General features: G+C 45.4%; 1 protein-coding gene across 8 annotated transcripts in view; it reads left to right on the top strand.

Annotated features, from left to right (window-relative positions):
- Positions 1 to 27673, top strand: part of LOC125447679 (homeobox protein Meis1-like) — a 318867-nt gene that overhangs the window by 64638 nt on the left and 226556 nt on the right. For 3 of the 8 annotated variants that reach the window (XM_059640899.1, XM_059640894.1, XM_059640900.1), the window contains exons 2-3: positions 23782 to 23999; positions 27345 to 27486. In XM_059640899.1, coding sequence (XP_059496882.1) covers positions 23782 to 23999; positions 27345 to 27486 — 360 coding nt within the window. The other 5 variants (XM_059640896.1, XM_059640901.1, XM_059640897.1 and 2 more) reach the window with 4 other exon arrangements.

Here is a 27673-nt window from a genome sequence, read left to right as displayed (position 1 = left end):
GGAAAGTCGAGAGATCTGAAACTTATCCGTCAGCAAGACCCCTTTGCCTTTCATCTGACTAACATTTTCTGTGCCATTAAAATTCCCATCCCCTTTCCAAATCCCACCTTATCCCAGTCAGTCCCACCATTTCCCATGGCTACACCAACTCAGTTGTGAGATCGTTGTTGCAAATCCTTTTATTTTTCCATCTTCTCCAGTGCCCGTGTATCCTATTATGAATCTGGAGCTCAGGAATGTGCGGTGTAATGGTGCGAATATTTTAAGTGCGGTGCACAGCGCTTGAGTGTACTTCCACTTTGTTCCCAGTGCTGTTCGATGCTATATAACACACCATTACTCAGGCAGCAATTGGCTACATCATCTGCCCTTTGAGCAGTAATAAAATGTCTGTCTTGATCGTATTTTAGTTCATATCAACTCCAACAGAAAGCCGGAAAAGAAAAAAACAGACTAAACTTACTGAATTAATAAGAAACTGGGATTGTTAAAATTGAATAACCTTAGTCATACCAACAAAGAAAGCCTGAACTGGTCTTCTGTTTATACAATGTTTTGGAGAATACCATTTTCGGGAATATAATTTGTTTTCAGGGCATTTGTGCTGGGCTCTCACCACACTCACCCCCTTCCCCAAATCCGACAGCTTAACAGCTTGCCATGGATGCCCACCATGGTGGCCCAGTGGATAGCACTGCTGCCCCACGGCGCCAGGGACCCGGGTTCGATCCCACTCTCGGGTGACTGTCTGTGTGGAGTTTGTAGGTTCTCCCAGTGTCTGCATGGGTTTCCTCCCACAGTCCAAAGAGGTGCAGGTTACACGGATTGGCCATGGGAAATGGGAATAGAGTGTGGCTAAGCTGGAATACCCTTTAGAGGGTCAGTGTAGATTGGATGGGCTGAATGGCCTGCTTCCACATTACAGGAACTCCATGGATTTGGCCCATATCCCTCTAAACCTTTCGTATCCATGTACCTGCCCAAATTGTACCAGCCTCCACCACTTCCTCTGGCAACTTACTCCATACACGCACCACCCTCTGTGTGAAAAAGTTACCCCTCAGCTCGCTTTTAAATCTTTCCCCTCTCACCTTAAGCCTATGGATGGGATGCTGTTTGGAAGGTCAGTGTGGACTTGATGGGCTGAATGGCCTGCTTCTACACTGTAGGCATTCTATGATTCTACAGACCAATAGTGATTCATCCAAAGGAATCTCTAACACACCACAGCAATGGCCAAAAGATTTCACATCCCAATGTGAGGGAGCCGGACACTGAGGATCACTGCTGCTAGCTGAGCTCGGCATTGGTCTCGTTGGATCCCCCACTATCAACATTCATTCTCCAGAACCTGAACAGCAGGAACAGTTGACCGTAGATCCTGACAGGCAGACTCTGGGACTTAGGCCTACCTGCACCTGAGCATTCCAATTGGCTGTGGACCGTTCCTGCTGAATCTCCATCCTAACCAATCATCACCTTCCCCTCATAGTACAAGTGTTGGGGTTGGTTAGTTCAGTCGGCGAGCGAGGCCAACAGTATGGGTTCAACTCCTATCATTGGCTGAGGCCACCACAAAGTCCTCTCCTTCCCAACCCCTCCCCTCACCCAAGGCATAGTGACCCTCAGGTTAAACCACCCCAGCCGTCTGTCTTTCTCTAATGAGGGAGTGGGACTGTGGCGACATGCCCTGATAGACTTGACTGTAATTTTACGGGCCGAAACACTTCTCTCTAACTTTCCCACAACCGTCACGTGCCCAGCCTTCGAAAGTATTCCATTGGCTTCTCAGAAACATGTAGCCATCCTGAGAGAGCTAAGTGGTTCCATTGATTAAAGCCTTCTTTTATATGGTTCCCTAGAGGTTTTGGAGCGCTTAGGGGAATGGAATCTATTGTAGCGATTGTTCAGCACAGTTGCAGCATTGACTGTAATGCTTAAGCAGACCTTGGGCTTGTCAGAGTCTGCTGAGGGTGCAAATGACCCTATAATTATCCACACGTGTCCAACAGCTTTCTTACTTAATCCTTTAATCTGTTTACACCTGTTCCAGCAGCGTGGTGTGGAGTCCATTCACAGAGGTACGCATCAGGAATCCAGGCTCACTCAAAGAATCACCACAGTGCAGATAGAGGCCATTCAGCCCCTTGAGTCCACACCGACCCTCTGAAGAGCATCCCACCCAGACTCCTTACCCTGTCCCGAGAACCCCGTGCTTCCCATGGACAACCCACCTAAACTGCATATTATGGGTAATTTAGCACGGCCAATTGACCCTAACCTGCACATCTTTGGACTGTGGGAGGAAACCGGAGCACCTGGAGGAGACCCACGCAGACACGGAGAGAATGTGCAAACTCCACACAGACAGTGGCCCGAGGGTGGAATCGAACCTGGGTCCCTGGCGCTGGGAGGCTGCAGTGCTAACCACTGAGCCACCATGTCGCCCTGGAGAGGGGTCCGTCTCATGCTGGCTTAATCCACGGGGGTTATGCTTGGCTGAGAGGGCATTAAAAGCTCCCAGCAGATAAAGGCTGATTCCGTCGGCTGTGCCATGTTTATTTTGATTCAGTTACAGTGAGTAGGTATCACTGGCAAGGCCTGCATTTGTTGCTGGGCCCTAATTTCCCTCTGAACGTGCTAGACACTTTCAATGGGCAGTTAAGAGTTAACAATTTACCTGTGGGTATGGTGGATTTCCCTCTCTACAAGGTATCAGTGAGCCAGATGGGTTTTTTTTTAATGTGAATCAGTGAGGGTCGTTCATGGCCACCGTTACTGAGGCAAGTGTCAATTCCAGATTAATCCCTTGAATTTTAAACCCTATCATCAGCCTTGGTGAGATTTAAAGTCGTAGATACAGCATAGAAATAGACCCTTCAGCCCACCATGTCTATGTTGACCAACAAACACCAAACTACATGAATCCCATTGACCGACATAGCCTGCCATTCCTGGTATTTTAAGTGCTCACCCAGATATTTCCTAAATCTTGCAAAAGCACCCTGCTTCCACCACCTTCTCGGGCAGCACTTTCCATATTCCTATTACCCTCTGTGTGATAATTTCTTTTCTCAGATTGCCGCTAAATTATTTAGTCCTCATCTTGAACTGATGCCCACTGGTCTTAGACATATCTACCATGGGAAAAATAGATTTTCACAATCTTGCCTGCCCATGCCTCTCATAATTTTGTATCCCTCAATCAGATGCGCCCCCTGCCCCCGTCGAAACACCTCTGGCTCCAGGGAAAACAAACCCAGGCTATCCAGTCTCCTCCCATAATGGAGGTTTTTCATCCTAGGCTAAGTCCTGGTGAGGAGGTAGTAAGAACTGCTGATGCTGGAGTCAGAGATAACACAGTGTGATGGCTTTCCTGTTCCTCTGATGCTGCCTGGCCTGCTGTGTTCATCTAGCTCCACACTGTGATTCACCAGGATGCAGAGATAACACAGTGTGATGGCTTTCCTGCTCCGCTGATGCTGCCTGGCCTGCTGTGTTCATCCAGCTCCACACTGTGTTATCTCTACATCCTGGTGAATCTATTCTGCACCTTCTCCAATGCAAACATGCCCTTTCAATATTGTGGTGACCAGAACTGCATGCAATATTCCATCTGTGGCCTCATCAATGTTTTACAAAGTGAAAACCCATCTTCCCCAGAGCTTTAACCTGGGCCACTGATTTATCTTTCCCTGTGACTCATTCATGAGATGAGGGTGATGTTGGCCTAGCCATCCCTGACTGAATTGAGCCAGAGGTCAAAGTATCCACTCCTGCTTCTTACAACCTTCACATCCTTTTGCTTTAGTCCCGTCAGCTGTTTATCCAGTTTTCCATGAAATGTGCCAACGTGTCTCAACCTCTCTTCATGGCTGAAAGGTCTAGAAAACACAGCAGATGTCACCACAGCAGTGTATAAGTTTACAAAACTTATAGGGTCGGAACCAGGAGGCAAGGGTTCAAGTCCCACCTGCTCCAGAGGTGTGTCTTAACGCCTACAAACCTGAAATAGGAATGTAAGTCTCATCTCAGGCCTCTCACTCAACAAGGGACATGAGTAAAGACTAGTGGGAATGGTTGTAATATCCATGAATTGACTATCCAAATGCACAGCCTGATACTTTGGGAATACTGGGTCACATCAGTGGATAGAATTAAAATTCAATTCATGAATCTGGAATTTAAAACGTGGGTTCTGCATTTCCCACAGCTAACCCACCCAGCCTGTGCCCTATGGGAAATTTAGCATGGCCAATCCACCTAACCTACACATAGAGTCACACAGCACAGAAACTGACTCTTCGGCCCAACCAGCCTGTACCAAACAAAATCCCAAACTAAACTAGCCCCACCTTCCTGCATCCCTCCAAACTTTTTCCATTCGCGTACTTATCCAAATGTCTTTTGTTTGGATTGTGGGAGGAAACCGGAGCACCTGGAGGAAACCCACACAGACCCGGGGAGAACTCCACTCAGATGGTCGCCCTTGGCTGGAATCGAACCGGGGCCCGCAAGTGCTGTGAGGCAGCAACACTGAGCCATTGTGCCGCTCCTGATGTCTATAACTGCTCACGCCTGGCATCATCCATATTAATCCTCGTTGTGAATCTTGGCATCAAATGCCATCCTATTACCAAAACCGTATCAGCGAGTTCCCACATATGAAACTGGCAGGAAATTGCAGACTTCATGGAACCTATTAAGATGTAGAGGGATTCAAAGACTCTTTCCTATTTCAAAACTAAAAATGGCTTGGGCACCTGAAATTGGCTGATGTGGAATAATGAGACATATATATAAATATATACATCCACATCTGGAAATACTACACTGGGAGGTGGATAATGGCAATGACATCATTCTACACAGCCACGCTGCAGACAAATGTTCTCATCTGGGCACCATCCCCCTAAACTCGATGAGATCATATGTGGTACCATTCGACCACTTGTCACAGAAATTGCATTGAAAGCCGAAAGGCTCATGTCTATAACATAGACGTCACAAACATCAAAGGCCTACCTCTTGAGTCCCAACTTTAGGGAGCCATTTTTATTTTGGCAAGTGGACCTTTGGTCCAACAGTCTCCTCCCCCCCCACCGCCTCACAAACCACCCCCCACCTCTACTCCCATTTTTAAATGGACTGGTGCTCTCAGGCAACAGAGAGAGAGTGAGGTCGCGGTTACTGAAAGATTTGCATTTGGATAGCACCTCTTATGACTGCAGGGCACCCCAAAGTGCATTTGCAACCAACGCCGTGCTTTGGAAGAGTAGCCGCCACGGTACCGTAGGAAAAGCGGCAATTTTGTGCACAGTGCGATCCCGCAGATGCAGGAGGTTGCTCAGCTGATGATCTGTTTTGGTCACTTAAGTGTGAGTTAGTCTTAATTTCCACAGCCCTGCCCTGCAGTGGGGTCGTGGGCCTCACATCTACCCTGCTTAGAGGCAAACCGTGCTATCGAGTCAGCAATGACTGCGGAGGGAATCATCAGGACCGGGAATCCATGAAGGGATTTGGGAACAAGTACAGTTTTCAACTTGATTTGTTACTTTGTGAGGAGCAAATGGATATTAGTGAGCACTGGCGTCCTGGGACAGTAAATGAGTTAAAAGTCAATGGATTGATAATTAGGGTATCTAAATAAAATCAGAATTAGCCAGGAATATAGAAGAAAAACACAGGAGGTATAAGCCCAACCTACGCAACCTCTCCTCGCAAGAAATTCCCTCCACACTCAGGATCAACTGAGTGTACCTTTTCTGGACTGCCTCTAATCCAGCACATCCTTCCTCATGTAAGGGGCCCAAAGCTGTTCACTTTCCTCCAGCTACGGCCAGACTAGTGCCTGGTACAGTTTTACCATGATTTTCCTATTTTTATATTTGATTCCCTTTGAAATAGAGGCTAACATTTCGAAGAGTCATACAGTGTGGAAACAGACCCTTTGGTCCAACCAATCCATGCTGACCATAATCTCAAACTAAACTAGACTCACTAGCCTGCTCCTGGCTCTAATCACCTTTCCAAATAATGTACTTATTCCAAATGTCTTTTAAATGTTGTAACTGTACCCATATCCACCACTTCCTCTGGCAGCTCATTCCACACACAAACCATACACATGCCCTTTTAAAATCGTTCTCCTCTCACCTTAAAAAATATGCCCCTAGTTTTGAACTCCCCCACCCTAGGGAAAAGACCCTTGTCATTTACCTTATCAATACCCTTCATGCTTTTATAAACCTCAATAAGGTTACCACTCAGATTCCTACACCCCAGTGAAAAATGGCCCAGACTTCCCAGTGTCGTTTTACATCTCAAACCCTCTGTTTGGCAACATCCTGGTAAATCTTTTCTGAATGGTCTCTCATTTAAAAACATCCATTTTATAACAGAAGACCTGAATGGCACACAGTACTACAGAAGAGGCCTCAATCACATTCCGTACGACCTCAACATGACATCCCAACTACTATACTCAAAGATCTGTGCAATGAAGTTGAGCATACTAAACACCTTCTTCACCACCATATCTACCTGTGATGCAAACTTCAAAGAATTTCATGTGCCCTCTGTATTATCTGCTGAAATTGTGTGCCATCTTTTAGTTTTTTTTTATAAAAGGTGACCCAAATATCTCTGTGCTGCTGCTTTCTGCAGTCTTTCTCCATTCAAGTAATAGAAATATTAAATAAAAGTGACACATCTGTTCATATAGTTTGGGAAATAGCTTATGCCTCCATGAACATCCAGTTTACAAATCCTCACTGTCGAATTTTGGTGTTCGTATTTTGTTACCATTGTAAGTTCCAAAATCCCTATCTATAATTACAGGAGGAAAGATGAGGCTGGGAATTATTCAAATGACTCACCTCCGGCTCTCCATAGTCTGTCCACCATTGACAAGAAACAGATGAGTTGATGCATTCTGGGAGGTCAAGTGCAAGAGAAACGTTTACAGTAAATGGCCAGACACTTGGGAGCATTGATGTACAGTTGGAGCTTGGCATTAAAGCCCATAGCTCCCTGAAAGAGGTGACACAAGAGGATAGGATGGTAAAGAAGGCATATGGCATGCTTCCCTTCATCGATCGGGGCATTGAGTATAAAAGTTGGCGAGTCATGTTGCAGTTGTTTGGAGCTTCAGTTAGGGCCCATTTGAGGTATTGTGTATAATTCTGGTCACCAAGCTACCAGGATGGATGTGGAGGTTTTGGAAAGGGTACCGGAGAGGTTTACCGTGATTGAAGCATAACAGCTATGAGGAGTAGTTGGAGAAACTTTTGTCCTAGTTTCTTTTCTAGTATAAAAAAGGGTTAAGAGAGAGGTAATGATTGGTCTACTCAGAGCTATTAGTGCAAACAATTTGTGGGGCCTTGATTTTTTTTAAAAGTAGGAACAATAAAATCAACCTGGACATGTGGGGTCAGGCTCCCACAGAACCAGGATTTCTCTTCTTAGTTTTCAGTAGCAGTTGCTGGGGTCTTGAAACTGCGTTTGCTAGATGCAGTCCATCTCTCCCTGCTACTCCCTTTCTCTCAGAGTTTTCTCTTGATGTTTTATTTCTTCCTATACTGGAGAATTGCCTGTGAGATGATCTATTTTATTGAATTTGCCTTTGCCATGGGTGTGATTATGAGATATTACCTTTTTTTTATTTTATTATCACATGTACCAAAGGAAAGTGAAAAGTTTTGTTTACGACCGGCACAGACAGATCACAGCAAGCAAAGGATGTACAGATCAAAGGCATACAGGCAAACAGGTTACACTGCAGGTTATATTATTTGGCAGCAGAGTCCACTAAGTAGCATGATAATGGCCGGAAAGAAGCTGTTCCTGAACCTGCTTGTGCATGTGTTCAGGCTTCTATAACTTCTGCCCGATGGAAGAGGGTGGAAGAGATCATTACTGGGGTGTGATGGGTCTTTGATGATGTTGGCCGAACCTCTACAGCAGCCAGCTGTGTAAATGGAGCCCATGGATCGAAGGTTGGCTCCCGCGATGTCTGGGCTGCGCACACCACCTTCTGTAGTTGTCATTTAGTAGTTAAATAACCTACTATTCTATTAAGTTTTCCGAAACAGTTAAGTTATTCCAATGTCTTTGTTCTTTAGTTGTGTTTTAACTATACTGTGTGAGTAAAGTGTGATCTACTTCAAACCTGGTGATTTAACCAATCACATTGCATCTGGAACGCAACACCTTACACTTACCTTTGAAATAAGGAAAGGCTAGGGGCCAGGCTACCTTGTGAGTATATTTTGACAGGTTTAGTCTGGTCAGTAACAAGACAATTGTTTAATTTTTCTTTCCTTCCCAATTCTTGGTTCATATTATAATGCAGGAGATACATGATGTAGAGTTGGTTTCTGGCTGTCGTTCTCTCCCTTCATAGTTTACTGTTGCATGTCACTTTTGTCAAAAAGGTGTGCAGAAGCGTTCTCTGTTTGTGATTGTGAACCTATTGTCAGTTGGCTGCCTCTCTCATGAAAGGATCCCCCGACGGTTACAGAAGTCAGTCCCATCCCGTTTTATTAGGGCACAGCCTTGACCATTCTGAAGAATCATGGAGTCAGACAGCACAGACCCTTCAGCCCAACCTGTCCATGCCGACCAGATTTCCTGAATTAATCTAGTCCCATTTGCCAGTGGCCCATATCCCTCTAAACTCTTCCTATCCATGTCCCCATCCAGATGCCTTTTAAATGTTGTAACTGTACCAGCCCCCACCACTTCCTCTGGCAGCTCATTCCACACATGCACCACCCTCTGTATGAAAAAGTTGCCCCTCAGGTCCCTTTAAAATCTTTCCCTCCTCACCTTAAACCTATACCCTCTAGTTATGGACTTCCTTACTCTATTCACCCTGTCTATGCCCCTCATGAATTTATAAGCTTCTATAAGGTCACCCCTCAGCCTCCAATGCTCCAGGGAAAATAGCCCCAGCCTATTCAGCCTCTCCCTGTAGCTCAAGCCCTCCAACCCCGGCAACGTCCTCGTAAATCTTTTCTGAAACCCTTTCAAGTTTAACAGCATCCTTCCTATATCAGGGAGACCAGAACTGAACACAATTTTCCAAAAGTGGCCCTAACCAATGTCCTGTACAGCTGCAACATGACATCACCAGTTGTTATGGTAGCGAAGACATGGCTGGGGGGTGGTCCCCGGGACAAGAGACAAAGAGCATAAGCAAACATCTCATATTTGAAGGTCCATCGAGACAGCTGTCCTTCTTAAGATTGGCAAATGGAGTATGACTAATGTGGAGACATTAACAACTGGACTCATTGGCCGTGCTGACATTGAGCTAGAAAGCATTGCTGTGCAACTCTTGAAGCTGCATAAAACCGTTGCTTTCCCAGGATATCTTCACCTTCACTCACGCTGGCCATTTAGAATCTTGAGGGCGGTGAGGATTTGGCGGGGAGCTGGGCACACGTTGGAACAGAGGGATCCCAAGGGAGAGCTCACCACCTCAGCCTTCATCAAAGCTCCAGTGCAAATCTGGCCAAAAGCTCGTCTCCCCACTTCAACAAGAATTGATTGTGTTTTGGTGGCATTTTCATTTCCCAGGTGGAATTGGGTATTCTGCTGTGGGCACCTCAAGGCTCTGGTGAAGTGCAACCAGCCGGTATCAGATTGGTGCCCAGTAGCAATATGCATTCCCAAACAAACAAGCATCAATGTTGTAGCATGGACCTCTAGGTGCTGGACCAGCCTGGCTTGTGACTGATCAAACAGGAAAAGCTACACCCAGGACATGTCCAGAGATGATGGTGATAACGGTGATGATGATTTATTTAAAGTCATTTGCATTTTACAGTGACTAATGCAATAACACGGCAGCTCAGTGGTTAGCACTGCAGCCTCACAGCACCAGGGATCCGGGTTCATTTCCACCCTTGGGCCATTGCCTGTGTGGAGTTTGCACATTCTCCCTGTGTCTGCGTGGGTTTCCTCTGGGTGCTCCGGTTTCCTCCCACAGTCCAAAGATGTGCAGGCTAGGTGGATTGGCCATGGGAAATTGCCCACAGTGTTCAGGGGTGTGTATATTGGGTGGATGGGTCTGGATGGGATTCTCTGAGAGTCAATGTGGACTTGTTGGGCCAAAGTGCCTGTTTCCACACTGTAGGCATTCCATAAAAAAATGAAACCATTGTTGATTATCAGAAAAAAAAATACATCTGGTTCACTAATGTTCTTTCGGGATGGAAATCTTATATCCTTACCCAGTCTGGACTACATGTGACCCCAGAGCCATGTCAATGTCATTGAGTCTTATCTAGAGATGGGCAATGACCAACTCACTTCCATTTCACCGTCTGCATCTTGACACCATTCTGATTCTGTCTAACCCACCCATTCCAATTCTAACCCACCCATTCCGATTCTAACTCGCTCATTCCAATTCTAGCCCACCCATTCTGATTCTAACCCACCTATCCCAATTCTAACCCACCCATTCTGATTCTAACCCACCCATCCCAATTCTAATCCACCCATTCCGATTCTAACCCACCCATTCCAATTCTAATCCACCCATTCCGATTCTAACACACCCATTCCAATTCTAACCCACCCATTCCAGTCCTAACCCACCCATTCTGATTCTAATACCCATTCTGATTCTAACCCACCCTTTCCGATTCTGTCTAACCCACCCATTCCGATTCTAACCCACCCATTCTGATTCTAACTCTCCCATTCCGATTCTAACCCACCCATTCTGATTCTAACCCACCCATTCCGATTCTAACCCACCCATTCCGATTCTAACCCATCCATTCTGATTCTAACCCACCCATTCTGATTCTAACCCACCCATTCCGATTCTAACCCACCCATTCCAATTTTAACCCACCTATTCTGATTCTAACCCACCCGTTCTGATTCTAACCCACCCATTCTAATTCTAACTCTCCCATTCTGATCCTGTCTAACCCGCCCATTCTGATTCTAACCCACCCATTCCGATTCTAACCCACCCATTCTAATCCTACCCATTCTAATTCTAACCCACCCAAACTGATCCTAACTCTTCCATTCTGACTGTGTCTAGCCCACCCATTCCGATTCTAACCGACCCATCCCAATTCTAACTGATTCACCCCAATTCTAACCCACCCATTCTAATTCTAACTCTCCCATTCCGATTCTGTCATGCCCTGGGAAAAAGGCCCTTGTCATTCACCTTATCTCTGTCCCTCGTGAGTTTGGAGACCTCATGCTTCAACCTTCTATGCTCCAGTGAAGAAACGTGCCAATCTTTTCAGTCTATTTTAAATTTCAAACCCTTCATTTCCAGCAACATCCCAGGAAATCTCTTCTGAACCGTCTTATAATAGGGTGACCCAAGCTGTCCCCCACACTCCAAAAAGAGCCTCACCAATGCCCTGTACAACCTCAATGTGCTTTAATGCATGCAAATGTAATGCAATTCTTATGAAAGGATCCACCCTCCTCAACCCCATATTATTTAAATGGAGAAAGTCTGCAGAAAGCTGCAGAGCGGAGTGATTTGGGAGTCCTTGTCCATGAATCATAAAAAGCGAACATCCAAATTCAGTAGGTAATAGGAAGGTCCTTTGGAAGGTTTGCCTTTATCTCAAAGGGAATGGAATATGAATGCAGGGAGTTATATAAGGCACTAGCCTGACCTCAACCAGAATACCATGAACAATTTTGGTCCCCTTATCAAATGAAAGAGAGACTGGCATTACAGGCAGCCCAAAGAATGTTCACTATTCTGATACCAAGTATTATGAGGAGAGTTTGAGTCAGTTGGGTCTGTACTCATTGGAATTTAGAAGAATGAGCATAGACCTGACTAAAACATATAAGATTCCTAGGAGATTTTACAGGGCAGACACAGATTGGTTCCTTTTGTGGGAGAGTCTCAGGCCAAAGGGAGGTATCTCAGAATAAAGAGTTTGTACATTTGAGACAGAGATGAGGAGGAATTTCTTCTCCCGCAAGGTAGTGCATCTATAGAATTCTTTACCATACAGGGCTGCTAGCGCTGGGTCATTAGATATGTTCAGGGCTGAGATGGACAGATTTTTAATTAGTAAGGGAATCGAGGGTTATGACAAAAGGGCAGGAGGGTGGAGTTGGCGATTATCGGATCAGCTATGATCTCATCGATTGGCAGAACAAACTCAATGGGCTAAATGGCCTACTTATGCTTTTGTATCCCATAGTCTTGTCACTTTGTGACATGGAATTCAGTTACCTGTCTCCATTTTTAACATGCCTTGTTTTTCTATTCTTCCTCCTGAGGTGGAAAAACTGAGCTCAAAACTGAGAAGCACCAAGAGGTCTGAGTCCTGCAGCATTGTAGTTTTATAATGAATATGGTACTGTTGGAGTAACTGCAAGCCTTCCCAAATAAGCTTCCAACAAATACATCCCACTCGTTGCAGTGATGGATATTTTTTGATAGGCTTAGGATTAGAGATATGGTTAGGGATAGGGCTGAGGATGGGGATAGAGTTAGGATTAGGGATATGGTTAGGGATAGGGCTGAGGATAGGGATAGGGTTAGGATTAGAGATATGGTTGGGGATAGGGCTAGGGATAGGGTTAGGATTAGAGATATGGTTAGGGATAGGGTTAGGATTAGAGATATGGTTAGGGATAGGGCTAGTAATAGGGTTAGGATTAGAGATATGGTTAGGGATAGGGCTGGGGACAGGGATAGTGTTAGGATTAAGGGTAGGGCTAGGTGTAGGATTAAGTTTAGAGATAGGTTTAGGAGTAGGGTCAGGATTAGAGAGAGAGCTAAGATTAGGAAAAGGGTCAGGGTTTTGATTTTGATAGGATAGTGGTAGGGTTAGGATTAGGGCCAGAGATAGGATTAGGGTTAGGATCAGGACTAGATTTAGATTAGATTAGATTCCCTACAGTGTGGAAACAGGCCCTTTGGCCCAACAAGTCCGCACCACCCCTTGAAGCATCCCACCCTGACCCATCCCCCTGAACACTACGGGCAATTTAGCATGGCCGATCCACCTAGGCTACACATCTTTGGACCTTGGGAGGAAACCGGAGCACCCGGAGGAAACCCACGCAGGCATGGAGAGAATGTGCAAATTCCGCACAGACAGTCGCCTGAGCGTGGAATCGAACCCAGGTCCCTGGGGCTGCAAGGCTGCAGTGCTAACCTCTGAGCCACCGTGGGCTATGGTTAGGATCAGCGATTAGGGTTAGGGATTGGGTTAGGGTTAGGGTTTCAACTAAGGTTGGGATAGGGTTTGGTTTAGGGATAGGATTAGGAATAAAGTAAGATTAGTGTTAGGGATAGGGTTTAGGTTCAGGTTAGGTTTATGGTTAGGGTTCGCAGTAGGATTAGGGCTAGGGTTAGGGTTAGTTTTTGGGATAGGGTTAGGGTTCCGGTCTGGGCTATGGTTAGGGTTTGGGTTTGGATTAGGATCAGGGCTCGCATTAGGGTTCAGGTTATGAGACGACTAGCCTTTCTCCACCTCACCAACCAATCACATTGCCGGTTCGCCTGAAATCAGCAGGAGTTGAGCCGACGGTGCAGATCTGATAGGGTCCGATAAAGAGGAGGGGCCTGAGGTTAGTGAGTGGTAAAAGCTCCACCTAGACCAGCACAGCTGAGCTGACCTGTGTCCCCTTCTGCAGAGCAGGCACAATTTGCTGTTTTCAATGTGGAAACTAGAGGACTGTGCAGTGGTGATAGGATGGAGTCAATACTCATTGTGATGGCTGAAACAGCTCCACAGAGGTTCATATCCCATCACCAAGTTACCCTTTACTTACACGTGGAGAGTCCTTGACACTGATCCAGCTCCCTCAGAGCCAGCTCTCAGAGTGAGCAGAAACCCTGACCTTCCTGTTTATATCTGTCAGCCAGGGCTCCCTGATTGGACCTGGTTAACAGCCCCAGTCAGGTAACCCCTGGTCTCTGAGTCCACAGAAAGAATATGATCACTACAATGGTGATGGCTCTTTGCCAAAGTCGTTGACTTGATTCACAAGAATTGGTGTGACAACCAGAATGGAGATGAGGGGATTATATTACACACCAAGAGTGGGTGCAGGTGGAATGAGCTGCTTGAAAGGGCAGTCACAGCAGATTTAATAATAACATACAAAAGAAATTGGCCAAATACTTGTGGTGGGGAAATTTCAGGATGGTGGACTTGGAAAAGAGCTGTATGAATAGATGAGTAGACTGATGCTCCTTCAGTGCTGCATCATTTTAAGGAACGAATTGCTACAGTTCGGTTGACAATTTGCTCACAGTGAGATCCCACCAATAGGGTGAATGGTCAGATGGATCTATCCCGGTCATGTTGGCTGCGAATCTCTCGCACCACAGTGCAGGAAGAGATCTCTTCTTGACGGTACCCTCCAGTTCCCTATTCTTGCCATCTCCCCACACCCTCTGATCATTCCCTAAGAACTACGTCCAACTCTTTCTTGAAAACATTCGATGTCGAATGATTGACCCATCCCTGGAATGTTTTCTTTTTTTACCCCTTTATTCATTCATAGAATGAGAGCATTAATGGCTAGGCAGCATTTATTGCCCATCCCTGTTTGTGACTAAGAGTCAAGCACATTGCTGTGAGCCTGGAGACACATATAGACCAGGCCAGTAAAGAATGGCAGTTTCCTTCCCTAAAGGGGATTAGTGAACCAGATGGGTGTTTTCTGACAATTGACAGTCATCACTAGACTCCTATTTCTAGATATTTGCTGAATTCAAATGCCACCGTATGCTGTGGCGGGATTTGAACCTGGGTCCCCAGAACATTGTCTGGATCAGCAGTCCAGCGATAATACCACGAGGTCATTGCCTCCTTTTTTTAATGTTAATACCAGTCAAGCTATTTGCTGCATTCCTCATGGTCCGAGGGACCAGTCCAGCAACAGTTGCTATTGTTACAGTTAGCACCCCCTAGTGGTAAGAATCAGTATATCCTTTCAGAGATAATGGGAACTGCAGATGCTAGAGAATTCCAAGATAATAAAGTGTGGGGTTGGATGAACACAGCAGGCCAAGCAGCATCTCAGGAGCACAAAAGCTGACGTTTCGGGCCTAGACCCTTCATCAGAGAGGTCTAGGCCCAAAATGTCAGCTTTTGTGCTCCTGAGATGCTGCTTGGCCTGCTGTGTTCATCCAGCCTCACATTTTATTATCTTAGTATATCCTTTCTGTCCCTGCTGCTTGAAAACACAGTGAGGCCCATTAGGACCCAGTTCCTCAGGTGTTGGTCATCCACTCTTATTGGTCGACAATATGAATGGTCTTTGTGCTTGGCATTAGCCCAATTGTTCATCCTTCCTACTACATAAGGCTAGACCTAACCGTACTTTCTAGACTGCCATTTGCTCCTGCTCCTCTGGGATGTTGTGGCTGTGGGAGAACAACCATCAAATTTCTCTTGGACAAGCAAAATGCAACTTAAATCATAGAATTCCTACAATGTGAAAGCAGGCCATTCAGCCCATCAAGTCTTCACCAATCCAATTCCTGTAACCTCGCATTCCCATTGCTAATCCACTGAGTTCTGCACCTCCCTGGGAACTAAGGGGCACTTTAACACTGTCAATCCACAACACCTTTAGACTGCAGGACGAAACCCACACAGACACAGGGAGATTGTGCACACTGCACTCAGCCAGTCGCCTGAAGGTGGAATCGAACCCAGGTCCCGAGCACAACGAGTTAGTGGTGCTGTCCACTGAGCCACCATGCTGCCCATTTTGGTCTCCACTGCTTCAGGAAATACCTCTGTAATCTCACACCCAACTACAGTTTACAGTCAGCTGGTAGAATCAACATTTGCACTATCATTACTCTGTTAATTAGTGGGTTGTAAGGCCTCACTGGGAGCTTAAACATGTATCTCCTATTCCCCCATTGTCCTTGAAAAGGTGAAGCGAAGTAACCTGCTTGAACCACAACAGCCCAGTGCCTTTTGGGAGGAGGCTGCAGGATTTTGATCCAGTGGCTATGAAAAAGCAGTCTGTGTGGTGTCAGAGTTTGTTCCCCTATGCCTGTGACCTTTCCCCTTCCAGAGGTTGTGGGACTAGAAGACACTTGGTGGAAGGAGCTTTGGTGAGTCTTGTCAATGCTGCGCTGTGTTGCCACTGTGCATTGGCAGTGAACATTTAGGGTGGTAAATGGGGTGCCAACTGAGTGGGTTGACTTTGGACAATGTCGAGATTGCTGGATCTGAAACATGGTGAGATGAGCTCATTTGGAACACAAACACCAGCATTGACCTCAAGGGCTAAATGGCCTGTTTCCAAGCAGCTCTAATTTAGCGGGAGGCGATGGCCTATGGCCTACTGGTATTATGGCCAGACTGTTAACGCAAAGACTCAAGTAATTGGCACCTGGGTTTGAATCCCACCACAGCAGATGATGGAATTTAAATTCTATTTTAAAAAGTCCAGAATTAAGAGTCTAATGATGACGACGAGCCCATTGCCGATGGGAAAAACCCATCTGGTTCATTAATGCCCTTTAGAGAAGGAAACTGCCATCCTTACCTGGCCTGGCCTACAGGTAACTCCAGGCCCACAGCAATGTGGTTGACACATAACTACCCTTTGGGGCAAATAGGGGTGGGCAATAAATGTTGGCCTAGCCAGTGACGCCTGCATCACATGAATAAATTTTAAAAATGCTCTATAGAGTTCCTCGAAACGCAGATAGCACTTAGTAATCCTGGCCCCTTTTGCAAGTTAAGAAAGAACTTGATTTCCACGGCCCATTTCATGACTTGCTGAAGTTTCAAACTGTCTGTTGAGTGACAGACCTGACCATCCAACCTTTGACCTGCCAAACCACTTTTGCAGCGTTCTAGCATTTCAGATACAGAAGAACCGCAAGCAGAGAGCTTGTCCTATGGTTATAGGAAAGATGTCGTTAAACCTGGAAGACTTCAGAAGGGTGTTACCGGGCTTGGAGAGTTTGAGCTATGGAAGAGGCTGAATAGGCTGAGGCCTTGTTTTCTCTGGAGCGTTAGAGGCTGAGGGGTGACCTTATAGCAGTTTATAAAATCATGAGGGGCATGGATAGGGTAAAGAGACATTGCCTTTTCCCAGGGTCCGGGAGTCCAAAACTAGAAGGGCGTAGGTTTAAGGTGAGGGGGAAAGATTTAAAAAGGGATAACTTTTTTTCTCAGAGGGTGGTGCGTGTATGGAATGAGCTGCCAGAGGAAGTGGTGGAGGCTGGTACAGTGACATTTAAAAGGCAACTGGATGGGTACATGGATAGGAAGGGTTTAGAGGGATATGGGCCTAATGCTGGCAAACGGGGACTGGATTAATTTAGGATATCTGGCCAGCATGGACGAGTTAGACCAAAGGGTCTGATCCCATGCTGTGCAGCTCTATGGCTTTATAACCATAAATGTGGCTGAGACAGCTCTGATCCACAAGGTGGTGGGTTGGATTGCACAGCAGGAGAAAGGCATGATCTCCTGGTCTCTAGGCCAACACGTATCCCTCCGTCAGAACTCCAAGAAGCAGATCATTGGCTCACTACCTTTTGCAGGGGGTGGCTGTACTCAAGTAGGACACTGCCTCGTCTTTAAGAGGGACGATACAAAGGAAGCTCCATTATCCCATTGAATCTCTTTGGCCAGCTGGAACATTGGATAACTTGCTTGCAAAAACAGAATAGCTATGAGACTCCCCCAGTGGATCAAATTTTTCATCCAGATCTAAGCAAAAGACCTCTGAAACATTTCCAACTGATACACTGTGTCACCTTTACATCTATAGCTGCTGACTGTATCATCAGTAACACAGGACTTGGCACTGAAATCCCCTCACTAAACTCTCTCTCTCTCAGGCTCCCAATTTTCCTTTCACACGCCTCGTCTGAACCTGAAAGCTTAAATGAAAGAAAATCCCATAGAACTGCAAATGCTGGAAATTGAAAACAAAATCAGAAATTGCTGGAAAGACACAACAGTTCTGAGGAAGGGTCACTGGACATGAAACGTTAACTCTGCCTTTTCTCCAAATACGCTGCCAGACCGACCAAGTTTTTTCAGGAATTTCTGATTTTTGTCCCTGAAACCTTTCTCACCCTTCAGAGTGACTGACCCACAGAGCATATTTTCATTTCATTTCTGGTTTCTAGCATTGATTGAATGGCTTATTGATTTAATTTTGTCACATGTAGTGCAATACAGTGAAAAGCATTGTTTTGCCTGCTGTACAGGCAGGTCATTTCATACGATGTGCATCAGGAAAGCACAGCAGAGTGAAGAATAAAATGTTACACCTGCACAGAAGGTGCAGAGAGAGAGAGAGAGAGAGAGAGAGAGAGAGAGGGAGAGATCAGAATTACCATTTGAGAGGCCCATTCATAAATCTGATAACAGCGGGGAAGAAGCTGTTCTTGAATCTGTTGGTGCGTGTGTTTAAGCTTTCGTATCTCCTGCCTGATGGAAGAAGGTGGGAGAGAGAATCATTGGGGTGGGAGGGGTCTTTGATTATTTTGATTGCTTTTCCAAGGCAGCGGGAAGTGTAGATGAACTCAATGGATGGAAGAAAAACGGAAGTTGCTGGAAAAGCTCAGCAGGTCTGGCAGCATCTGTGAAGGAAGTTTCAGATCTGGTGACCCTTCCTCAAGAGGCTTCCTCAGTTCTGAGGAAGGGTCAGTGCACCCAAAATGTTAACACTGATTTTTTTCCCACCCTCATAGATGCTGCCAGAGCTTTTCCAGCAACTTCAGTTTTTGTTCCTGATTTACAGCAACCACAGTTCTTTCAGTTTTTATTCAATGGATGGAAGGTTGGGTTGTGTGATGGACTGGGCTGTGTTCACAACTGTCTGTAGTTTCTTACAGCCCTGGGCAGAGCAGTTGCTGTAACAAGCCGTGATGCTCCCAGATAGGATGCTTTCTAAGATGTGTCTGTAAAAAATTTGTAAGAGCCCTTGTGGACGTTCTGAATTTCCTTAGCCTCCTGAGGAGGAAGAGACATTGTTGTGCTCGATGTGAGTGGACCAGGACAGATTATTGATGACCATCCTAGCATCTGCAGTGCTTTATTTCTCCTCAAAGCCTGCCTTTTGGAGTGAAGCTACAACTTCTTCTCACGCCACATTGGGTTCCACAATCCAGTAAAGAGCTTTCGGACTTCTTCTTGGGGTGCTATTTAAATGCAATCTTCATTGACCGTCTGAATGCAACTACAGTTCAGAATCATCCTGTGCAGCCATGCTTTGAGATTGTCCTTCTCCATCCGAGAGGGAAATCTCACTTTGCAACAGAGACCTGAGCTGCTGCAATGCAGAGAGAGGCCATTCAGCCCGCACCATCTGTCCTGGGACCCCCCGACATCCCATTCTCCTGCCTTCTCTCTATAATCCTGCACATGCTTCCGTTTCACTGAGAAGCTTTGATTGAACCTGCCTCTGCCATACACTTAGGCAGTGCCTATTGACAAGGCAGTTCCCGGGACTGGAAGGTTTGAACTGTGAGGAGAGTCAGAAGCAGTTTTTTTTTCCCCTGGAGCATCAGAGACTAAGGGGTGACCCTATAAAATTGTGAGGGGCATGGTTAGGATGAATATCCAAGGTGTTTTCCCCAGCAATTGGGAGCCCAAACTAAAGGGGCAAAGATTTAAGGTGAAAGGGGAAAGAAAGTGAAAGTGAAAGGGCTAACATTTTCACACAGAGGGTGGTGTGTGTATGGAATGAGTTGCCAGAGGAAGTGGTGGAGGCTGGTACAATTACAGTATTTAAAAGGCATCTGGATGGGTAGATGGATAGGAAGGGTTTAGAGGGATATGGTCCAAATGCTGGCAAATAGGACTAGATTTATTTAGGATATCTGACGAGGGGGAACTTGTTTCTGTGCTGTATAACTCTGAAAGTGTTATGCTCATAACTGAGCATAATTCTCCAGCTAAGACCAAAGTTAGTGTCTTGTACAAATTCCCCAACCAACCCTTTGTGCTGAATCCTATTCCCCGGCTGTTCATTAGGCCAAGGATATTCTGTGCTTTCCTCACTCACCATGACCTGGCAATAATATATGAGCGAAGGAATTTCCAGTCAGCACTAGAACTGTCCTGCTATGTTTTAAACATGTGTTGGGGGCGGTGTGAAACACTGAAAGGACTCACTCCCACTGAATCTCACCCTCCAGTCTGGTTTCTGAAACCAGCAGCCCTCAGCAAATGGGCAGATTGTGAACCCCAGGGACAATAATCAGGTGAAATGTGCACAAATTGGGAGTAAGAGAGGCTTCAGATCACTTCCCCAGTGAAGTCCAATCCTTTGCACCACAGCAACACAGTGTCAATGAGCTGACCTGCGAGGGTTAACATGAAGGGGTGATTGGGAAATGCACACACACACACACACACACACACACGTACACACACACACACACACACACACACTCAAATACACACTGACATACACACATACACAGACACACACACACACTCACACACACACACACACACACTCACACACACACGTACACACACACACACGTACACACTCAAATACACACTGACATACACACATACACAGACACACCCACAGACATATATACATACACAGACACACAGGTACACACACATATACACACACACAGCCACAGAGTCACACACAGAGAGACACACGCACAGAGAGACACAGACACACACACACATACACACCCCCACACACACACACAAACACACACGTACACACACCGAGACACACACACAGACACACACACAGACACACAAATACACACTAACATACACACCCACACACACAAACACACACACAAATACACACAGACACACACACACAGACACACACAGAGACACACACACACACACAGACACACACAAACACACACATACACACCCACACAGACACACACACAGAGACACACACATACACACCCACACACACAGAGACACACACACAGAGACACACACAGAGACACACACACAGAGAGACACACTCAGACAGACGCACACAGTTTATTCTGCGCTGATAGACACAGCCAGTGAGATATTGCTGCTCCCTCTCGGTGTCGGTTAGCCGGGCTGGCCAGTGCACCAGGAGACAGTTACAGAGGGACGGACACTGCCGGTTCCGGCCGGACTCAGTACAGGAACACTGCGGCCGGCAGACAGAGTGATCGTGGGAAAGAGAAGGAGACAGGGAAGAGAGAGGGGGAAAGGCAAGGGGGAGAGAAAGTGAGAAAGACACAGGGGGTGGAGAGAAAAGGAGAAAGACATGCGAGAGAGAGTGTGAGAAAGACTTAGGGGAGAGAGACAGAGATAGAGTGAAAGACAGAGAGAAAGATCCAGGAGAGTGGGAGACAGGCAGAGAGAGAGAGAGAAAAGCAGAGAGATCGAGGGGGTAAAGAAGTGAGAGACGGAGAAAATGAAGCAAGAGAGAAAGAGAGTAGGAGAGAGCGAGAGAAAGACCGAGATGAACAAAGTCAGAGAGGGAGGGAGAGAGAGAGAGAGAGAGAGGGCGAGTGCAGAGAGAAAGAGCCAGCGTCTGGTTATTATCCAGTGCGGGGCAAATTAGGGAAAGCCCCTCCAACCCCGCGGCCCCCCCCCCCCACCCCCCATGCCTTGAGCACCCCGACCAGGCTGTAGTTGGCGGGGGGTGGGGGGTGCGGTGCGTGGAGGGTCCTTTCGAAGCTGTTCTCCCTCTTCCCTTCCTTTCCCCTCCCCTCTCCCTCCCCTGTCTCCCTCTCTCTCTCTCTGGGTCCATTGTGGAACTCAAATTGTTGTGATTTGCAGCTGATGCACAAGAGATTGCGAGCGTGCCGGGACTTTCACAGTGATCAGCTCGGATGGGAGAGAAAAGCTTCTGGATTTCCTGATCCTGGGAGAGAGAGAGAGAGAGAGAGAGAGAGAGGTGTCCATCTGTTTACTAGTAAAAGCTGACCTAATCAGAAAGGTGTGGATACTAGGGCGGGGGGGGGGGGGAACCTTTCTCTGTTTTTTTCTCTCTCTCTTTCTCTCTCCCCACCCTCCCTCTCTCTCCTCACCCTCCCTCCTAGGGTTTTAATCATCATTCATTTGGAAAAGTGACACCAGCGCTTCTGGATGGACCAGCCTAGCACACAGAAGCGAGGAGATCCAACACCGTTCACATCTCCAGTGGCGGCCAGGCACCTCCGCCTCGAATCTCTTTTCATCTGGAAATTGTGACCTTATAATTTCAAGAGAGAGAGAGAGAGAGAGAACCCTACACACACACACACACACACACACACACATACACACACAGAGATGTATCAATGACCAACAGAGTGTGTGTATACGTGAAAGAACCATTTTCCAATTTTTGGGGATTTTAAGATTGTAAAATCTGCATCGAAAAAGATAATCATCTGGCAAAATCCAGCGGCTGTGTGCTCACAGTAAAGGCTGCTAAAAAAAGACAGACAGAGAGAGAGAGAGACAAGAATAGCCTTAAACACGCTGGCTGATGGCACAAAGGGTAGGTATGGGAGCGACAGCCCGCTACCCCGGGCGATTCTGATTGCCTGAGCCGCCCGCAGAGTCCCGCTCGTCGGCTTGGAGAGGCAGGAAGGCCCGCTGTGGTTGTGGTCTGGTTTGCTGTGTCTCCGTTTCATATCCGTCTCTTTTATTTGATATTACAAGGCACCGATTTCTTCTTTTGTGGAGTCATGTTGAAGACGGTCGCTCGTTTGTAGTATTGCTGGATTTATAGTGTGTGTGTGTGTGTGTGTGTGTGTGTGTGTGTGTGCGTGTGTTCCCCAACACTCACCCCTCTGTCTCTGATGATTTGATGGTTTTTATTTGGGTTTCTGAGTCTGCCCGGGATATTTTGAATGTTCATTTTGTGATGTACATTTTTTTCCCGAGGTATCCTGCTCTCTCTCTCTGGACTGCACGATTTCACAAAGCGATACTGGTGCAGTTTAAGGAAATGAGATTGAATTTAATTTAAATTCTTTAGGCCAGAAGGATCACAGCCTGGTTTACGTTTAAATATCTGATACAACTGATCGTATCTAATGTAACCCCAATCTGGGAGTGTCTTTCATGGCACTTCAACTTCACTGGGCTGTTGTGGCGATTTAATCCCTGTTTTAAGTTAATCGTTTGCCTTGGTAATGTTTGAATTGTATATTTCTTGGGCCGACCACCCCCACTATCCACACACCCCCCTCCCAAACACCAGTCCACGTTGAACATGTTCAAGAGGGGGAACGCTGGAAATTTTACAAAGTAAGTGTTTGAGAGCACTCTTTCCCCTCTCACCACAGACCCCCTCCCCTCCCCGATTCTAAACCAAACGCCCGCTTCCCAAAATATTGTTCTGTTGCTAAACGAGGATGGCGAAGCGGCTCTCGGATTAGCTTTGTGGAGGTCTCGCAAGCAGCGCCGGATTTGAGTTTCTCTACTGAAGTGTTGCCACAGTTAGTGCAGTGGAGTATAACAGAAGGTTCCGAAGATGCCTGAAGATGAGTTTCCAAAAAGTGAGGGTCGACTGTTTTCCTGTGTGTGTGTGTGTGTGTGTGTGTGTGTGTGTGTGTGTGTGTGCTTCTGCTGTTTAATTTTGAAATGTGTTTATAAACAAGAGAGACTTTTGCTGCAACATCTGTGATTGTGTGTTTTTGTTTGTATGTGTATATTTTGTCTGGTACAGGAGTCTGAGTGGTTTCTTTTAAATCGTGTACGTTTTGGTGATTTTTTAAAAAAATCCCTTTGTGTCTCATTTCACCCCTTTTTTCCCAACTTGTTTTCCCATTTTAATTTTCTCCTCCATTTCTTTTCTCAGTATGACGACTTGTCCCACTATGGGATAGACGGGGTATCCATGGCTAGTTATGGAGACTCACACGCCTCTCGGAATCTGGCTCACCATCTGAACCACGGCCCCGGCATCCACGCGCAACACTACCCGCCTGGAAGCGCTTCTCACCGGGTACCGTTACCTGGGAGTCTGGGCAATAACATCAACGACAGTCTGAAAAGAGAAAAGGATGCGATATACGGGTAAGCGACCCCTCCTCCACACACACACATACACACACACAAAGTTGTGGGCATAAGGTTGGGGAGGGGGAAGATTGTTTTATTTTCAAAGAAAAACAGAAGTGGAGTATAAATTGTTTCGTGTGTGAGGGGAGAGATGAAGCTTTAGCTCCAGTGCTCCGACACAAGCTCTGCAGAGACAGAAACATGGGGAACACAAGAGGAGTTTGTTAAACTTTTTAATTGCAGAGGCGAAATAAAAAGTAAAGCAAATAAATTTGCAAACAGAAAGCGAGACAGTTCGAGGAAGCGCTGGAAGGAGCGAAGAGGCGTGATTTGATACTTTGGAGGGGAGAGTTTGAACATGGAACAGAGCATTAAGGAGAAAACCGTTGGTTAAAAATGAGAGGAATTCCTATTTATATTCAACAATGAATCACTTTAAAGTGGGTAATATCCTGTGGGATGTCTTTTGAGGGTAAAATGAAGTTTAAATATAAAATCTAGGATTTCTGGTCGTATGAATTTCAGGAGATGCAGATCAGATTATTGTCCCGTGTTTTGATTTTTCTGCAACACTCTCATTCTCCTACACCCCAAAAAGTCCTTTACAATCGCCTGTTGGACAACAGGTCTCCCTTCTCTCGGGTCTCGTCACCAATTCTAGCCCGGAACTTTACAAAGTAGATGATCAAATCGCCACCTTCCAGTCCCAGACTAGAGTAAATGTTTCATACGTTTCTGGAACGTCTAATAGCTCCCTGTACAATGGGTCAAATATCACCCTTTAACATCAGTCTGTGTCCTCCCGCCAACCCCAGCTCTCATGTGTTTATCGCGGTCGACTTTGTTTCCCACAAACTCATGTCTGTTTTGGAGTTACATTTTGCCTCTATTGCTTGAGAATGGATGTGAAAAATCTGGGAACAGTTTGAGTGTGTGAGGGGGGACGATGTCTTATCTCTATCCCCTTTCTTTGGGGGAACTCTAACAGTTGATGGGAGTCAGGGATAAAGCGGGGGCTGGATTGAGTCAGGAACTGGGCGATTTTATTTTTAAGACAATCTTCTGAAATCCTTCTGTTTTAAAACAATGCCTAACTTCCAGTATCTGATGTAGCTTATTAGCTTTTAAAATATCTGAACTCTGAGATCAGAGATAATAGTGTTTCCATTCTCCCACGTTATTGTTATTAACAAACAGAAATATACATTTCACACCGATTTCTTGAGATTACTCTCGAGATTAAACGTGTGTTGGAAAGAAGAAAAAACATACAAACTTTCTGACAAACTGTAGTTCTTAAAGTCTGCACGACACAATTTGAGTGCGAACCGAAAACAGAAATTGCTGGAAAAGCTCAGCACAATTTAAGTGTTTGGATAATACTTAAAGTGAGTCAATTTACTCACTGAAATATTTCGACAGTATTTATTTTTTCGACAACTCTTAAACTTTGTACGACGCAAATTAAGTCTGTGCGGACAATATTTAAGATTACTCATTGAATTTTTAAAAAATTCTCCCATCAGGACAATGTTCTTTTATTATCACAGAGGGATCAATGCAGGGTTAGTCGCCTACAATTCAGACCGAAACGGTCTACAACCACACCCCTCCAAAAAAAACGGCGAGCCCGGGATTGATTGAGTCCAATCAGGCTCAGGTGAACGGTCTTGAGGGGGATTCCGATTGACTATCTTAGCGATTCGCCCTTTCTCCCTCCCTATCTCTACCCGTCCAAACTATCTGAAAAATTCTCCCTACTCCAACCCCTCTACCTGACCAGGGCATGGAATAGGAGATGTCTAAAACCGAGCGGTTTCAGAGTAGATGCTGTTACAAGGCGGAATTCCCACCTATTTAACAGCGATGTGTTAATCTCCACTCTCTCCCACCTCTGTTTCTATAATACTTGAGTATTTTACGAGCTCTCTGCTAGCTTTGTATTTAATGTTTCCTCCTGCGATAACATCTCTCAAATGAAACATTGTCCTAATTTTAAAAGCAGTAAGTTTTCCTCCTCCCAAGTAATGTTAAACTGCGAGAGCGTTGGAGGAACGGTTTCTGCAGTTGGACCTTTTTTTTTGTTTAAAAGGCACCGGGCTGTTTCGTTTTACAAATGAAACACAAAACAAAAAAGAAACAAAAACAGATGCTATTTTTCCAGGAGGCTTTTTGGTTTCGTGGCTCTGAGCAAACGCGAGTTACTCAACTTGGAGCGTGAGGCAGATTGTTTCACATGTTCTGTGAAAATGTTAAATCACAATCGCAATGTGGAGGGCGAGGGTTAACGGGAACTGTGTGTTAATCACACAAAAATGTACTTAGCGCCCAGTACTGGTGTCTTTAATGAGCTGATCTTTTCGACTATGCGGTCAGTTGGCAGATTTCACACAGTCTAGTTTTTTTTTGAGAAGTTATTTCATTTTAAGGTTATTTCTCCCTTTTTTTCAGAAGAAAATTAGGAAGCGTTTCTTTTTTTTCCCTCATGCGTTTTCAATACTACAACAGGGAAATTAGACGCTGTGACAAAGAAATGGCAGCCTCAAATTCAAAAGTAACTAGTTTATACAGGCGCTTGGTGACTGCTCTAAAAAAAGGTGTGTTGCAGATTGACTCCCCCCTAGATTTGTCAGAATGCGAGAAATGGACTGATGTGCGCCAATATTTTAAATATGTTCAGCGTGCACTCGCTGTATATCTCATCAGTACGCGCTTTGTACATATACAACAGTGTGGATGCACACACACAAAATATATTTATTTACCGTGTTCTCTCTCTTTCTTTTGTATAACATTCCCTACTCTCTCGTTTTGTAACAGGGGCTGAAACATGCTCTCATTTTAGATTTTATCATTATGTTTCACATACATCACTTAATCGCCTTGATTATTTCAACAAAAAGAAACCCTGTTTTAAAATGCTTATTTTTCCAGAAGAGCTCAATATTTAAATTTATCTTGTCTATCTTGCAAATGATAAGTAGTAGAGAATTTACTTCATTTAGGGATATGTAGAAGTCCCGTTGTCTATTTTTCTGACTTTGTTTGACCACCTTTTCCTTTAAAAAAGTATCTTTGCCACCCAACTGTTTGTAAATTAATTTTTTTATTTATAAATATCTTCATCTTATTTACTTTCGACCTATTTGCCGCTCTTTTAATTCATGCTTTAACCATTGAAAAGAGGTTTTGAGGTGCAAATCGTTTTTGGGGGGCGTGTTTGGGGAAGACTTCGCTTTTAAGAGGTCATTTTACTTGTTTTTAATTCAATGTTTATATTTTTGAGCATTCAGTTTTTTTTGCCTCCACTCACTTTCCGTCTCTTCTCCTCTCCACCAACCTCCCTCTCAAATTAAACAGGCATCCTCTGTTTCCCTTACTTGCCTTGATCTTTGAGAAGTGTGAACTTGCTACATCTACTCCCAGGGACTGCGGGGTAGCCGGAGGAGATGTGTGTTCGTCAGATTCCTTCAATGAAGACATCGCAGTGTTCGCTAAACAGGTTCGGAGGGCGAGAGAGCTAGTAGTTTTGGGATTGGGGAGAGACTGGCGAATTAAAGGGAGGATGTGCATGAGTTTAGAACGAGCTTAGCATTCAGAGAAGCTCAGTTGTCCGAGATTTATTTAAAAACGGTGCATTGTACAACATGGGTACATTAATATAAAGGCATTTTTTTAAGGAAGTAAAA

The sequence above is a fragment of the Stegostoma tigrinum genome, chromosome 39, assembly GCF_030684315.1.
Source record: "Stegostoma tigrinum isolate sSteTig4 chromosome 39, sSteTig4.hap1, whole genome shotgun sequence".
NCBI lineage: Eukaryota > Metazoa > Chordata > Chondrichthyes > Orectolobiformes > Stegostomatidae > Stegostoma > Stegostoma tigrinum.
The sequence above is the reverse complement of the archived record's forward strand: the minus strand, read 5'-3'. Positions and strand labels throughout refer to the sequence as shown.